At 41.7% G+C, this 15,000-nt stretch overlaps 1 protein-coding gene across 4 annotated transcripts; it reads right to left on the bottom strand.

The window, feature by feature from the left end:
• Positions 1-665: 665 nt before the first annotated feature.
• Positions 666-14,518, bottom strand: arrdc1a (arrestin domain containing 1a). 4 transcript variants are annotated; one of them, XR_004697589.2, is made up of 9 exons: positions 14,332-14,518; positions 10,890-11,000; positions 10,451-10,501; positions 7,317-7,471; positions 6,322-6,504; positions 5,037-5,213; positions 3,022-3,547; positions 2,330-2,848; positions 666-1,860 (listed from the first exon to the last, which is right to left on the bottom strand). XR_004697589.2 is itself a non-coding variant. In XM_035166914.2 (9 exons), the coding sequence occupies exons 1-8, from the start codon at positions 14,447-14,449 to the stop codon at positions 2,754-2,756; spliced, it is 1,416 nt and encodes a 471-aa protein (XP_035022805.2). In that variant the 5' UTR covers positions 14,450-14,518; the 3' UTR covers positions 666-1,860; positions 2,726-2,753. The 4 variants fall into 4 exon arrangements, 3 of the variants coding, with proteins under 3 accessions (XP_035022805.2, XP_035022804.2, XP_035022806.2); XM_035166914.2 differs by having other exon boundaries at positions 2,726-2,848; XM_035166913.2 differs by having other exon boundaries at positions 666-2,848.
• Between the last annotated feature and the right edge of the window lie 482 nt (positions 14,519-15,000).

Raw genomic sequence — 15,000 nt, 5'->3', positions numbered from 1 at the left:
TTCTCAATACATTCTTGGAAAACCCCCAATAAGTTGGTAGTGATTTTTGTCTGTGTTTTGTTTGTTTGTTAGTTAACAGGATTATGCAAATTGTGTAGTAGATTTGCATATAATTGTGTGGAGGGGTGGAGCATGAACCAAAGACGATCGCGTTTGCTGTTGGTTCTGGATCAAGGGGCAGATCAGGGATTTTTTTCTTCACTAAGTTTACCATTGCGTTTTTTCAACATTTTCATGGATTTCTTGGAGAATAATTCATGGATCTTGATGGAAACAAACAGACATGTTTAGGGGACTGATATGTTTGTTAGTGTGCACAATTTGGTGTGCATCCAAATAAAAATCTGGATCTAGTAAATTCAAATGAAGTTTCATAAGGCAACTGTTGGGCCTTTCAACTAGAACTAAAATGGTACTCAGAGTGCATTCCTCCCCAACAGTCCCCTTAAATTCAATCAAGCTGCACTAAATTGCACATACTGCTTCCCGTTCACTTTCCCTAAACAAAGCTTCAAGAAATCCATTCAGTTGTTTTTGTGTAATCCTGCTGACAGAGAGACAAATGGCAATGAAATAAACAAAAAAAATCATTGGTAGAGGTACTAATACAGATATAAGAATAGAAACACTACAAGAGTGAGAAATAAGAAACGGCTTGACACTACTCGTATTAACAGATTTATTGGAATTCAGAGAGCAATAAATAAATGTTGTTTTTCCTGCATGTCCAAAGGGTTTAACTTGAAACATTCTTACAAAAACGTACTTCACAAAACTTTGATTGAAATAGACGCTGTGAACTTCATCAAGATTAGCTAAGTAAAACCTCCAATCACAGTAATCCTGCATTATCATTCAAATATTAAAAAAAATCTGACACACAAGGGATGTCTTGCATGAATAGAGCCAACACACATTCAGCAGGAGAAAAATATACAACGTCATTATAACATAGTTCAAGGACATGAAAGTAACAAATGATCAAAAATGTCAGATATCTGTAGAGGTTGAGTTGGATCCTACGCTATATCCTTAGAAATCTAAGTATAGACAACTTGCAACAACAACATCTGAATTGTGTGTCATAAATTTGAAAACTCCTGATTAAAAGCAAATAAAAAAGGATCTTGGCAAACTACATCTTTCATCTAGACTTAAATATTCAACAAATGGAGATGATTTCACCTGTTAGCCTTTGAAGAGTATAAAACTAAATACTAGATGAATTGTTTTGTACCAATGTTCCGACATGAAACTTTCAAACCCGACATCACAGACGTCATCTACTGCTAAGGGACCCACAATTAAAAGCTCGACTCCGGTTTCAGTAAAAAGAACAGAAAATATAATTCTGCAGATTCCTCTTCTCTTTCCTCTCATTCAAAGTGCTTAAAACAAACAAAAGCAAAAAATAGATTAAAAAAAAAAAAAAAGACAGTGTTGATTGGCTGTGGAGAGGACAACCCCCATTAGGTTATATTAAGCTACTTGTTCACTGGGCAGCAGGGCCTGAGGTCCATTCACTTCAATTCAAAATGCTGATTCTTGTACATTTAGAAACATTTGAAACTTACACAAAATCTGGGGGTTAAATAGTTGTAAAAGTAATCACACCAGGTTACAATATGTTCGCTCTGTGTCTGGTAATTATTTGGTCCAAGTGAGTTCTAACGTTTTACCATGACTGGACTCTGCATGATGATGCCATGATTTCCAAAACCAGAGGAACTGCAGTTTCAGTTGGACATTTTGTTTGATATTGTAGTGAATTATAGTGAATTAATGATCCTCCTGGTTGGAGCGTCTTCAGTCTTCATCCACTTCATGTGTTGCAGCTCTCATCATAAGATGGTGGAGCCTCTGTAACAGACAGACACATGAAACCAGCTGGTCAGCACAAAAGACCTCACTTATATATCACACTTTCCATCGTCAGGAAGCCACTGGACAACCACAGCCAGGGGAGCCTGATTAGTAACAACTTTAAAGGCGCCATGACATGAAAAACACATTCCCATTTTAATCCTGCGTCTGTGTTGAGGTGCCTTCACTCATTCTGCGTCCAATCATAATGAATTCCCTTCCTGTGACTATAAATTCTGCCAGTTAGCGACCGCGCACAGGGACGTACGCTGTCGGATTCAATGGTTAAAACTGCAGATGTAGGTGGTGGCGTGAAGTCTTGCACAAGGACCTTTCAGCACGTTGACAGAAATATTCGTGGATCAAACATCGAAAGGTTATATATACACAATATTCAGTGCCACTAGATGTCGCACTAGCATCAGCTTTACAAACCAAAACAAATGCTTTAACAGCCACAACTCACCTAACCCTCCCTTCATGTTTCAACAAGCAATACAGCTAGCTGCTGTGCAGCCTGATCACATTCATTTGCTGAACCTCATCCACGGTTGATCATCCTGTCAGTATGTGAGTGAGATGCCTTTATTTAAGCACAACAGCAACAAATTCTCCGCAGGATTCAGGTGAGCAGAGGCCTTATTACATCACATAGACACCGACGTCAGCTCTTATCACCATTAGCTCTCTTGACATCTTTGTCGGTGTCTTCTCCGCGTGTGACGTACAGCTCTTTTTCATCCACAGATATTCGTTTTCCTTTTATTTGTTTCATTTTTAAGTCTGTAGCAAGTTACAAGTGTCATTAACTTGTAACTCGCTCGCGGTGAATCCTGCATAGAATCTAATGCTGTGTTCTCACATCAACTGCTCCGGACATTCTGCAGACTTTAGGGGGCCAGTTGGAGAACGTCCTCAGAAACTCTGGAGGCTCTGACTTGGACATTTGCGTTCACACATACACCTCCGAGTTTCTCCAGATGATCTGCGGAGTTCAGTAGATGTCTGAAAGCAGCTTTAGATAATGACAATAGAGAGATACAGGAAACACAGGGTAGAGTAGGAGATGACACAGTTAATGGTCTTGCTATATGGAGTCAAACCCCACCGAGCATTGTTAGCACGGCCTTGACAGTAAAAAAAAATGTGCTAACTTACCTTGAGGATAAGCTGAGGTGTCATACTCTGGAGGCAGGATGAGGGCTGTTGGTGCTGAGCTAGCAGCGTGCTCAGTTGGGTAAGGTGCTGTGGCCCCTGTGGAGCCACTGGCTGCAGTGCCAGGCCCACTGGGTGGCTGGTTCTGGGGGAAAAACAGCCCGGGGGCATAGCTGAAAGCATTGGGTGACACCAGCTGAGACTGGCGCTTGTTGGGGAAGCCATCGTTCACTGGAGCCCCACCCTCTGCTCCAAGGCGATAGTCAGCTGGAGGAGCACTGGGGGAATTATGGGACGACACCCTGGGGCGAGGGGTGGGACGGGGAGCAGGTTTTGGGGCAGGACGAGGGGGCAGTGTGAGAGTGGTGGCAGAGGTGGAGCTGTCAGAGTTGGCCCCCCCGGGTGTAACCTCAGCTGCATCAGAGGAAGAATGTGCTGCTTTTTTGGAAGGGTGCAGTTTTTTGTCAAGTGAGACGTTCCCGATGTGGATGGGTAGTGTCAGCATGACGTCTGGAGATTTTAGACTGACCTGTTAAAAGTAGAGCAAAAGAGAATGTTTGTTACATTTCCTGAAGTAATACAGACTTTGTACCACACTTTGAATGGCTTTCTAGTAGATTCTATCTTCAGAATCTAAAATTCTACACATGGTATCATTTAGTGCAGCCAACATGGACAGTGCTCCACTAAAACAATAAATTCCCGCTGCGCACTGATTTGACTATAACCTACAGAATGTTAAATCTAAGCCCTTTTCAGGCATGGGCACTGTAACTTCATCGATCTGTTAAATAGCAGAGAGCCTTCCCTGGGGATATTTTGCAGCTGGTGCCTGGTTGGCACTGCTGGAAACCGTGTTGAGTGAAAAGGCCGTAAACATGATGGAAGCAGAATGTTCCCTCTTTTCTGACAGGCTGCATCCATTGTGGATAGATTTTCATACTTTTCATTTGAAGTCAAACAATAACTGACCCTTTCTTCTCAGTCAATCATCAAAGGCCTTTTCTCATGTATTAAAAAATTCTGGTGCAAGTCCAACTACTTCTGAATGACAATATGTTAAGTCCAGACTCATTTCATTGGTTTATATGGAGGGTTTTCCTGGATATCCATTCACCATGGTCTGATTAATGGTGGGGTTCTCTAAACCTTTTTGCTTTATTGATATGAGGGGGAGAAAATAACCCTAACCCCATCATCATCATTATTAATAATAATAATATTGCAGACTAATCAGACATTTGTCATGAAAAGCATCTCAACTACTTTAAATTGGCCACTTCAGAGTGTAAAACGTTTTGATTTATTAAAGTAATTCCTTCCTGTAGGATTAACCCGGTGCACCAAATGGTTTGTTCCACGGAAGCCATTGGGAAGGCTTTGTTGGATACTGGCACTTAAAAAAAATAATTGGCAGGTGATTGTATGAACCATCTGTCAATCACAGTCTATCACGTTTGCTGAAGTCCGTCAGAAGACGAGGGAAATCAAATCATCTTTTCCAGACCTCCAGTGTCGCTCGCTCCTTGTCTCCCGTCTATGAAGAAATGCTCTTTGATTTGTGACTGATGCTACAGCAGCAACATCGCTAACCTGTTAAAGAAGCCTCTTTGTTGTAAACTAACAGTTGCGTCCTGCTTACGTCACACCTGATATGCATGTGGCTCCCAGTTCCTCTCTGGCAGGACACCGATTGGTTCTATTGGTTCGAGCACAAACAAATAATTTGGTCTGGAACTTGGAAATGGATTCTCGCTTGTGAGAAATCCCGCCTCTTCAGAAGTGCACCCACGCTGTATATTTATGCCATGCTACTGGAGCCTTCACATTATGTGATCACATTAAATTAATTGCTATTGTGACTTCTTCAGAAAAAGGATTTGGTCAGAATCTAAACTTTCCATCACATGTACAGCACTGAAATAGAATGATCGAGGCCAATGACAGGTTGGTAATCAAAAGCTAGACAAACTCCTTCACAAAAATTATTTCTAATAGGGTATAAGAACATATCTTACTTTAACGTAATATTCAATCTTTATCAGATCACAGCCTGCCAGCGAGGACTGTGGGAGAGGAGGAATGATGATCTGCTCCTTCCACTCCACCTCCTTGCCGGCCTTCACGGCGCCTCCCTCCACATCCGCTATGTTTCTCAGATCATGGGTGGGCCTCTTCGTCTCATAGGTCACTCTCTGAAAAAAAAAAAGAGTATAGTTTGGATTTCACACTTTATCCTGTACCTTATAGTCTCAATTTGTGTAAGTTTCCCAATTAGGTATCTATTGGCAACATTTGATTGAACCTGTACAGCGACAATAAAGATCTCTTGAAATTGAACTTTATTGGTAAACAGTTGCACATGCAGCAGACACAAAGGGACAGCATTTATTGGAAGTCGTGGTCGTGGCGGTAATCAAAGTGTAACTTCCCCTCAAGTTATGGCTTAAGTGTCTCCCTCTGGAAATCTAAAAAATGCCTTTAGAATGCAGTGCTGGGAGGCGGCGCTGAGACACGCCTGTCTACCCCCCAGACCCCCAATGGTTGGTGGTTTATTGGTTTAGTATTCAGCACAAGTCAGTCATGACGTGCAGACTTCCCAAACGGTTGATTCTACATAAGCATTGGCCATGAAAGGTCCAAGACAGTTTGAAACACCAGGGGGCATTGTGAGCCAATCAAATCATTAATGTAGATTTTTTTTTTTTAAACAAATGTGGTAATAAATGTGATATTAACACCAGCAATGGTGTTAATGGTGGTTAATGGTGTTATTAACACCAGCAATGGTGTTAATATCACAGACATTTTACAATATTTGAAAAATGTCCAGGCAACAGATCAACACATTGTTGAATTTGGTATTGTCATGAGATACAGTATGTTGAAATTTATAGAATAATATCTGAGAACACTGAATCTCCTATGGATAACCCCATATGCTCATATCAATTATCTCTGCAGCTCCAATTGGCTGCTTTTATTCACCTGCTTTGGTTTTTGGCCTATTCACACGCGGCGGGGGTTGTACCACCGATCTTCTGGTGAGTGGATGACCCACTCAAATCATTAAAAACCATACATTATACATCAATATCAAAACATGTACTGTAAAACACTTTGTATGGTCATCAAGACTAGAAAAGCGATATATAGATACAGACCATTTAGCTTTAAAGAGCCTATAATGGGATATTTAGCAGATGACTAAGATTTGGAGGAAGATATTGAATACAGTGGACATTGGTCTGTGAGCCTGAACCTAACCTGCACCTCACAGGTTTGGCCAGAACAGTGATTTACCTGCACCAGGCTGGCCGCCATGTTGCCTGTATTCTTCCCAGACTGGTTGTGGATTTTGGCTGTCACCTGGATGATCTGGCCTGGTGTGTAACCCTTCATGTCAGTCTGGGCCTTCAGGACGACTGTGCCCGTTTTCACCAGCATGTAGGTGAACTGCTGCGTCACTTCAGATAAGCAGGTTCCCTGTGTGGAGAGGGGCAGTGCTCACACATTGATTTATTAATGGCCACCACCTAAATGTCAACACTGACCACCACATAATGATTTTTTCTATATTTCCTTATCGGTGAAATCTTATTCCAAAGTCAAGTTGCACATTGATTCACTCAGCCCATCATGACTCCACTCTTTCTCTCCCTCTTGCTCGCGTCATCACAACGTGTAAAAACAATATTTAAAAAATGATTTGGTCTTTGGGAACAGAAATTACATCCGTGTCTATTTGCATGTAGAGCGGTGAAGTGAGATCCCATCACAGTCACAGGAGACACATTCAGGACGCATTGTAATGTCAGGTGTGAACAGTCGACTAAGACCTGTCCACATGCGATCAGATAGCTTAGGACAGATGACAATACCAGGTCTGAACAGAGCCTTTGTTTCACTGTTCCCCTCACTACACGACCCTTGTTTACAGTAGCATTTTGTCTCGAGGGGGATGCAAAGAAAACCTTCCCAAATTGGTAAGAAGTGGATTTGACTTAGGACAGGAGGATCTTGTTTCGACTTGTGATTTGCACTACAATTACTTGCAAGGTTTTGTACCATAAAGTCTTTGCAGAGAGATGAAACCAAATGTACCAGACAATACACACTGGAGACAGATTAACTGTTTATCAAGAATCACTTCCAACACAAACTAACATCTAAAAATGGTTAAATTAACCAGAAACAACATTTGTAGATGTGATTTGAACCTTGAAGACCAAAATGACCATCATCTAAGGATCGACTTTACACACACACACACACACACAAACACCATCATGTCTCACCCATATGTCTGGCACTTCATTCAGGTTCAGGAGGCTGAGCAGGTAGAAAGCCTTCTCAATGTTGTAGTCCTTGGCAAAACGTGGTGTTTCAATAAAAGCCCTCACTCTGTAAATGATTTTGCCATAGTTGCCTTCAAAGGATGTTGGAGCAGTGGCTGAGGGAAAGAAGACACATCAGTATTAGATTGATCACATAGAGTAACAGTAAATACAGAATAATAGACTTCAGTTTTCAGAACAGGGTGACAGCACTTTGGGCCACAGCTTACTAAGAGGTTTGGTAATTGTGCAACAGAAATGTGGCAGATATTTTCACCATGTTACATCAATGATTTACTGCACACAGGAGGGCAAGATGACATTGCTCAACAGTCAGAAAAATAGACTTTCAAAACTGGCTTTTCTCCCGATCTTTAATGTAAACATGAAAACAACACTCCAGAGTGTCTTGAGACACCTGCATGCTCTCCAGTGGTGAAAGCTCACACACGGTTCAAATGACAGATTTAGAATGACAACAGTAAAAAAGACCGGTTGGGCTGGTTTTGAGTTTCTATGAAGTTCCTCCTCTCATTATGGAGAACGCTTTGCCTGGAAGAATAAATTAAAGCAGGTTAAACCATCGAACAAAGGCTGAGCACAAGTTGCTGTGAGCTCGTCAGAATAAACCATGATGACAACGTGTAGACAGGAGGGGCAACTGTGCCCAAGTTATTCACCCGTTATACACGACATCATCTAATAAAATAAGACTTATTCTGAATTAACTGCCTCTTTACCCTGTGATAATACATTTTAGTTCTGGGAGGATTCTTTTTAAACAACGCATTAAAAATGAAGACTAAAATATCTCAAAATCACATATGTCATTATCTTCGAATAATTAACTCGGGTGTTGGCCACAATCAATACTCGCTTATTGTTACCTAAGAGTCTATCGGAAAAGTTGCTGATGTCACCTGGTGATACTCTGACAGTGCTTTGTGTAAGTGGAACAAACTGACAGCTGCTGACATCATTCTGTGCACATCATGTCATAAGTAGCAGTGGTGGCACCCATCATTTTCTCTTTCTTTCAGAGGCTTTCCATCAGAAAATGTTCATATCTCTAGACTAACAAAGATGCACACATGCTGACAACAGCTTTTACTCAAACTGAACATGTGTTTTTTGAGGAGATTCTTTCATTCAAGTTCAAGAGTGTGACACCATGTCAGATTTTACTTCTGCCAAGGAAGTTATGTTTTCATGTTTGTTATTAGCAGGAAAAACTACTGGACTTGGTGGAAGGATGCGGTATGGGTCAGAGAAGAACCCATTCAATTTTGGAGCAGATCTGAATAAATGTGATGATCCAGGAATGTATTTTTTAGTCTCTTTAGATTCAGATTCACTGGTAAACAGACTAAAGAGTGAAACAGAAGGTCTCGAGTGAGAGAGAGAACTAGGTGAAGCTATGACAATGCAAGTGAGCACACGGCAAATAGTGCTGCAAATTATTCTGCACACAGCTATAAAATAAAGCAATTAAGCAAAACACCAACCTAAAAGTCTCATACGTAATTATGAGAATCGTAAAAAAAAAAATGTAAGCTCATTTTGAAATTGTTGCAGGACAACATAGCAGTCTGCCACAGTTTAGATAATTAATCTGACATGGTGAGATAGAGCATTAGCCTTGGTAGAGGTGTGTGCTCTCAGAGCGCCCGTCTAGTTACAATGAACTTCAATAGTAGACTAATTTTCAGCTTTTTTCCCAAATTTGAAACAAGTTGGGTCTTATGTGCATAGTTTTACCCAATTTCTTTTAGTTATGATAATAAACTGCTGAGGTCTGGGATCATGCTGGAATCACTGCTACAAGGAAGAGTTAAAAAACAAAAGCTATGAGAAGATCAGACAGGTTGTAAACAAACAAACTGTTTATCCAGATCATCTAAACCACTAAAATGGCGGCGAAACAAAAAATGGCTGCACCTGACATGTGGGTAATAACCCTCACTGTGATGTAATGAAGAATGGTACACACATTATCATGGTAGGGCAGAAATGAAGCGGGAAGTGAGTCTGGTAATGGTGATGGATTTATGACCCAAACAAAGGCTTTGTTTTCACTCATTCAGATAGCGGAAGTTTGTTTACAACCTGTGAGATCATCTGGCAGACAGGTGTCCAGGTCTCAGCAGTGTTTACGGTTTGAACTGTTGTTTTTTCAACCATAACATGTCGACTCCTTTATAAGTCTGTTAAGCAGGCCACACAATCTTCTGATCCAAGTTCACTGTAATCCAGCTCGACATAGAGCATTGCGGCAACAAAACGAACGTTGTGCATTCACTTTGAAGACAAACTGCAGAGGAGGAAGTGATTCTGTGCACACACTGCAACTGTGTCTGTGTCAGTCCAATGTGGTGGGGAAAAAAAGGATTCGCAATAAACCGTGTGCGTGCGCGCACACGCACACACACACACACACACACACGTTAATATTGAACACAATGAATTGCATGTCCAAATCACACCAAGCTCTGCATTGCACTTGCCATGACCACTAAGGACACACATACCTAGTGTGAAGTCGTTCTGAGTGTCAACAGACTGGACTCATCCAGGGTCCTGCTTTACACCTGATAAATCACCTGAGAGGAACTGACGGGTGGGTCATCATTCTCTGACCGACCCTCTTTCACTTCACACAAAGTCATGGGTTTTCATTTTTACACACGTTTTCAATATAGCAGCTTTTAACTGTGACAATTTAAATGATAATTCACCTCGGTAAAATAACTGGTTCCTACAAACGAAGCGAATCAGTCCAATGTTTCACACAAAACTCATAAGCCAAAGTGAATGATGGGATAGAAGTCCCATCATCATCAGTGCTGCTGAACCACAACAGAATTAGGGTAAACATCGTCATGCCAGGGCATGTCTGTCAGGCAGTGAAATGCGAGCGCAACACACACACACACACACACACACACACACACACACACACACACACACACACACACACACACACACACACACACACACACACACACACACACACACACACACACACACACACACACACACACACACACACAGGAAAGAATTTGTGATGACAAGTGTTCATCATCTCCAAATCCTACCTGGTATGAGAAACTTGAAGGGAAAAGTGTGTTCTCCCTGTTTCAGTGTTCCTGTGTGGGGGAGAGAAAGAACAGACAACATTCATCAGTGTAAACGCTAACAATCGCTCTGCTGTTACTCAGCAGGCAGATATGCTTCAGGGCTGCATCGCCTATCCACACTCTTTCAGTTCAATTTCTTTTACTACACTATTTTTATCCCATGATGCACAGATGAAAAATGTATATTTGTTGCAAAATCTGTCTACATTTTCCCGGGTGTGGCTTGTGTTCCTGATTTGTGTATTTCCTGTGGCTGACTAACACATAACTATTCAAAGCCAGGGAAGGTCTCTAATCCGAGACTGGACTGGGCTGATGGAGTCAACTGTACGATACAAGCTGCAGGACACATCCAACTGCTCGGCTCCGCTTTCTGCTCAGAGGCTCAGCCGCTCACCTTTGTCTGAGACAGAGACGGTGCTGTTGAAGTACTGCTCCTCCAACGTCCACGCCGTGTCGTTCACTTTGGTGGTGATGCCACAGAAACCGTTGCAGTTCACTTTGATGGCTGCAGGTAAGAAGACAAAGGCAGTGCAGTTTTTAGCCACAGTTGTTACTGCAGAATGAGATATTTCTCATTATCACATGATGTTATGAGACAGGTATTATGACATTTCTTCTCTATGAGGAAGTAACAAAAGCACAAGTGAGTTACACTGAAGCCCACAGAAGCTGAGAAGCAAGACTATATGAAACCGCACACTCTTACAGTAATGCTGAAGAAAGTACTGCACATTGGTTAGGTGAGCTTTCAACAAACCCTCTATATCCACATTGCCCATTCAAAACCACACTGCAGCCAGAATCTAACCCAGCAGACCATATTGTGAAGTTATATTGATAGAATATAACAACTCTTGTGTAAGAGCTCTATGACTTCCAGGACATATCAGATAACAGCTGCTGGAATATTTCCAGCTGTCGAGGGTGAATCACCATCAGTGGAAACACTTATTAAAGTAGGACGCTTCAAATCATCACTGAGCTTTAGAGTGAAGAAGCTCTTCGAAAGCAGGTCTGACAGACGAAGGAACCAAACACTGCGATCATGACTCAGCAGCTTTTTCAATAAAAGATGTGTGAGCAAGTACTTTTGTGTTTTCTACATCTCTTTATACGTTTCTGCCATAGAGGTGAGAGGATTAGAAAATGTTGATCTATTAATCTTGATGATCCAGTTGTTAACATCAACACCATGTCCCCTGATTTCTGGGCTGTGAATTTCACATAATGTTCAATGAGGTTCAATGGTTATGATCAAACGAACAACAATAGAGATCAACTATAAACTACGATTGTTGGGTGTTTAAAGACAGAAAATCGGAGAAGTGTCTGGGACTAAGCAGGAGCATTGGATAGTTACTGTTTGTATCCTTGGTAATTTCACTCTGTAAATAAAGACAGCCTTTACACCTGACGTGATTTCAACCTGATTTACAGTTGGCAAGAGTCTTCAGGGTCACATCCACGACAACAAGATAGAACAAATGTAGACGATGGCAGCCATCAGTGAAGCTGTGTTATTGGGTTTTTCTTGCTTTTCGATTGGTCTCATCTTCTCTCCATCCACAGGGGTCTTGAGTAACGTGAGGACTGAGGAGGACATTTCCTGTGTTTACTGGATAGTGGCTGCTAGCTGCGGCTGCCTCACTGGTTTGGAACAGCTATGTTTTCATCTGTTTCTCTGTTTGTTAGTTAGCAGGATAGCGGAGAAAACGTCTGGCCGGATTCCCCCGAAACCTGGTGGAAGGATGGTCTGGGGAGAACAAATTCAATTCTGTTTTGGATCTGGATTAGGGGGCGGATCCAGGAAATGTATTCTTTGATTTCTCAGGGAATCATTCATGGGTCTTGATGAAAATAACCAGACATATTAAGGGGACTGATAAATATGAGTGTGTGAATTTTGGTGCAGCTTGATTGAATTTCAGGGGACTGTTGGGCTTTACTTTCTTTTCTGTTCTCTTTTTGTCCCCACTGATACATGTAAAGTGCCCTTGGGTCTCTTGAAATACAGTATATAAATTCAAGCTATTATTATTATTATTATTATTATTATTATTATTATTATTATTATGTGCTCTGTGAGTACTATTCCTGTATCATATTTCCATTCACATTGTTGTTGTATGTGAATGAACAACAACTGTATTTGGATGGTTGACCCACAATCTGTCCTCAATGCATTTTTGGTGCAGAAGTAAATGAGGTCAAAAAAACGTCAGTAAAAGCTTGGCATCACATAAGACCAACAGGGCACAGTGTCAAAACAATGACACGAACAGTAGTTGAATGATTCTCAACATATCAGTATAATTTGCCTTACAGTATATTTTTAATCAAACAGAATTAGATTCAGTCTATAAAAACAAAAGACTTCTCAGAACAGTCTATTCCACTTTGCAACATTCCTAAAGTAACCTTAGCAAATGCATTGTGTCCGAAGTCAACTGCAGTGACTTAAAACCTACTTGATTTTTAATGCAATGTCAATATTTGCCCAGATATTATGTCTGTTATCTCGAGGCCTAACCCACTTCATAATCTATCAGTGATTCAAAGTGTTGCGTGCAGAGAGACTTTGTTTCCTGGGCGGCGCACCGTGAAGCTGACAGTCTGACCAGCTCTACCTGAAGAGGAATGTAAACAGACTGGAGGCCCCGCAAGCATTCAAACAGAAACTCACACATTCAGAGAGAGAGAGAGAGAGAGAGAGAGAGAGAGAGAGAGAGAGAGAGAGAGAGAGAGAGAGAGAGAGAAATCAATCTCAAGGAGAAGGTGTTACTTCATAACTGAGGCGAAAAAAGGCTTTGATACCAATGAGGCTCCAGAAGATGCACTGTAACATGTTAAAGACCTGTAAAGCATATTTATATCCGTGGTATGGTGACATTTATGCTACATTTACTATTGGGATCTGATAAACACCAGTGAGATGTCACAAAGCTGAAAACGACTGTAAAGATGTGTCCACTATCAATGTGTTTAAGTTCGGGCTGTCCACTTGTGATTGGATCACGCAGGACGGACGTTGATAATAGGTCTGAGCAGGGCCACTTCGGGACAGCACAGACCTTCATGTTCAAGTTTAAATTGACAGAATATTTAGGTTAAATACAGATTTTTGTTTATATTTAAACTTTCAGTCATCTGGGGTGGGTGTTAAAATATTTCTGGGGCCCAGGGGGACTTGGGCTCCAACGGTCCTGGTTACGTCCCTGTGACTGGGACTGTGGCTACAGACGAAATGAACCAATAGGCTCTTCATGACCTGGCCCTACATATCACTGATCTCGGAATTCCCTATTTTCCCCTGCGCTGCTTGGAATGTTCAGGCGAGTGCATGTTGTCACTTCCTCAGGCTGAAAACTGAAGGGGCGACAGGGCGTTTGCCATCAGGGGCCCAAGGCTCTGGGACGAATTGCCTGAGGAAATGAGGGTGTCTTCTTTTAAGTCTCAGCTAATACCGTATTTTTGAAAGGCATATCCCTGAATGTACTCGGAGGGCCAGGCTATAAACGGTCCTTTAGTTCCCTTATTATCATTTTTACATTATTTATGTACTGCCTTCTGTACTTTAACCACTTGTTTACTTGTTGTGCAGCACTTAGCACTTACACCTCACTGTACCCAGAGTTCAGACTATTATAGCGACATCCTAATGAAACAGTGCTGTGACAGATAACTAACAATAGATTGTTTGACTCATTACAAGCACATTATAAACGGCTCCCCACGAATCCCTCACTCAATCCATCACTTCCTTGTTTGGCGACGGCGACGTTTTGTCACCTGGTGCGCAGAAGTGCGGATTAAAGGCTGAATTGGCGGACTCGTACCTTTGCAGGGCAGCGACTGGCCCACTTTGACGCTCACGGTCCCGGTGATGGACTCTCCCGGACTGTACATCACTTTGCTATTGTCGAAGGTGATCTCGAACTGCTGGAGCTTCCCCATGATTCCCCGGATCCACAGCGGGACTGAAGATCACCTGTGCGCACAGACACTACACACGCACACTTTCCACTCTGCGTCCCCGCCCCTTCGTCTGACGTCACTGTCTTCTCACGACATGACAAAAAAATCCCCAGGTGTACCTGTCACTGTAAAAATATTTAAATGGGTTCATTCAATTGAATATGACTAATGTTTACTCACATTTAGTTACTAAATATAGTAGTTATTTTGACCAACGTTTATCAATCAGTCAATCAATCAAATTAGATTAGCATAGCCCATATTCACAAATCACAATTTGCCTAATAGGGCTAAACAAGTTGTGACTCTCTCTGCACTTAGCCATCAACAAGAGCTAAATAAGAAAAAACGTAGAAACCTCAGAGAGAGCCACAGGTGAGGGATCCCTCTCCCGCACGGAGAGAAGTGTGAGAGATGTCACATGTAGCAGAGCACATGATCAAAATAACAGTATTTACAACATTCATGAGAACAGACAGTGTCTAACATAAATGGAGAGGTGTATCATGTATGTTTAAAGTATTCATACA

The sequence above is a fragment of the Hippoglossus stenolepis genome, chromosome 9 (assembly GCF_022539355.2).
Source record: "Hippoglossus stenolepis isolate QCI-W04-F060 chromosome 9, HSTE1.2, whole genome shotgun sequence".
Lineage (NCBI taxonomy): Eukaryota > Metazoa > Chordata > Actinopteri > Pleuronectiformes > Pleuronectidae > Hippoglossus > Hippoglossus stenolepis.
The sequence above is the reverse complement of the archived record's forward strand: the minus strand, read 5'-3'. Positions and strand labels throughout refer to the sequence as shown.

Excerpts from the sequence above, each read along its gene's own strand:
- arrdc1a (XM_035166913.2), bottom strand. The coding sequence starts at position 14,449 with ATGGGGAAGCTCCAGCAGTTCGAGATCACCTTCGACAATAGCAAAGTG. Across the intron at positions 6,505-7,316 it reads ATGAAGTGCCAGACATATGG|GGAACCTGCTTATCTGAAGT; the intron begins GTGAGACATGAT and ends CTCTCCACACAG. Across the intron at positions 3,548-5,036 it reads AGATTGAATATTACGTTAAA|GTCAGTCTAAAATCTCCAGA; the intron begins GTAAGATATGTT and ends TACTTTTAACAG.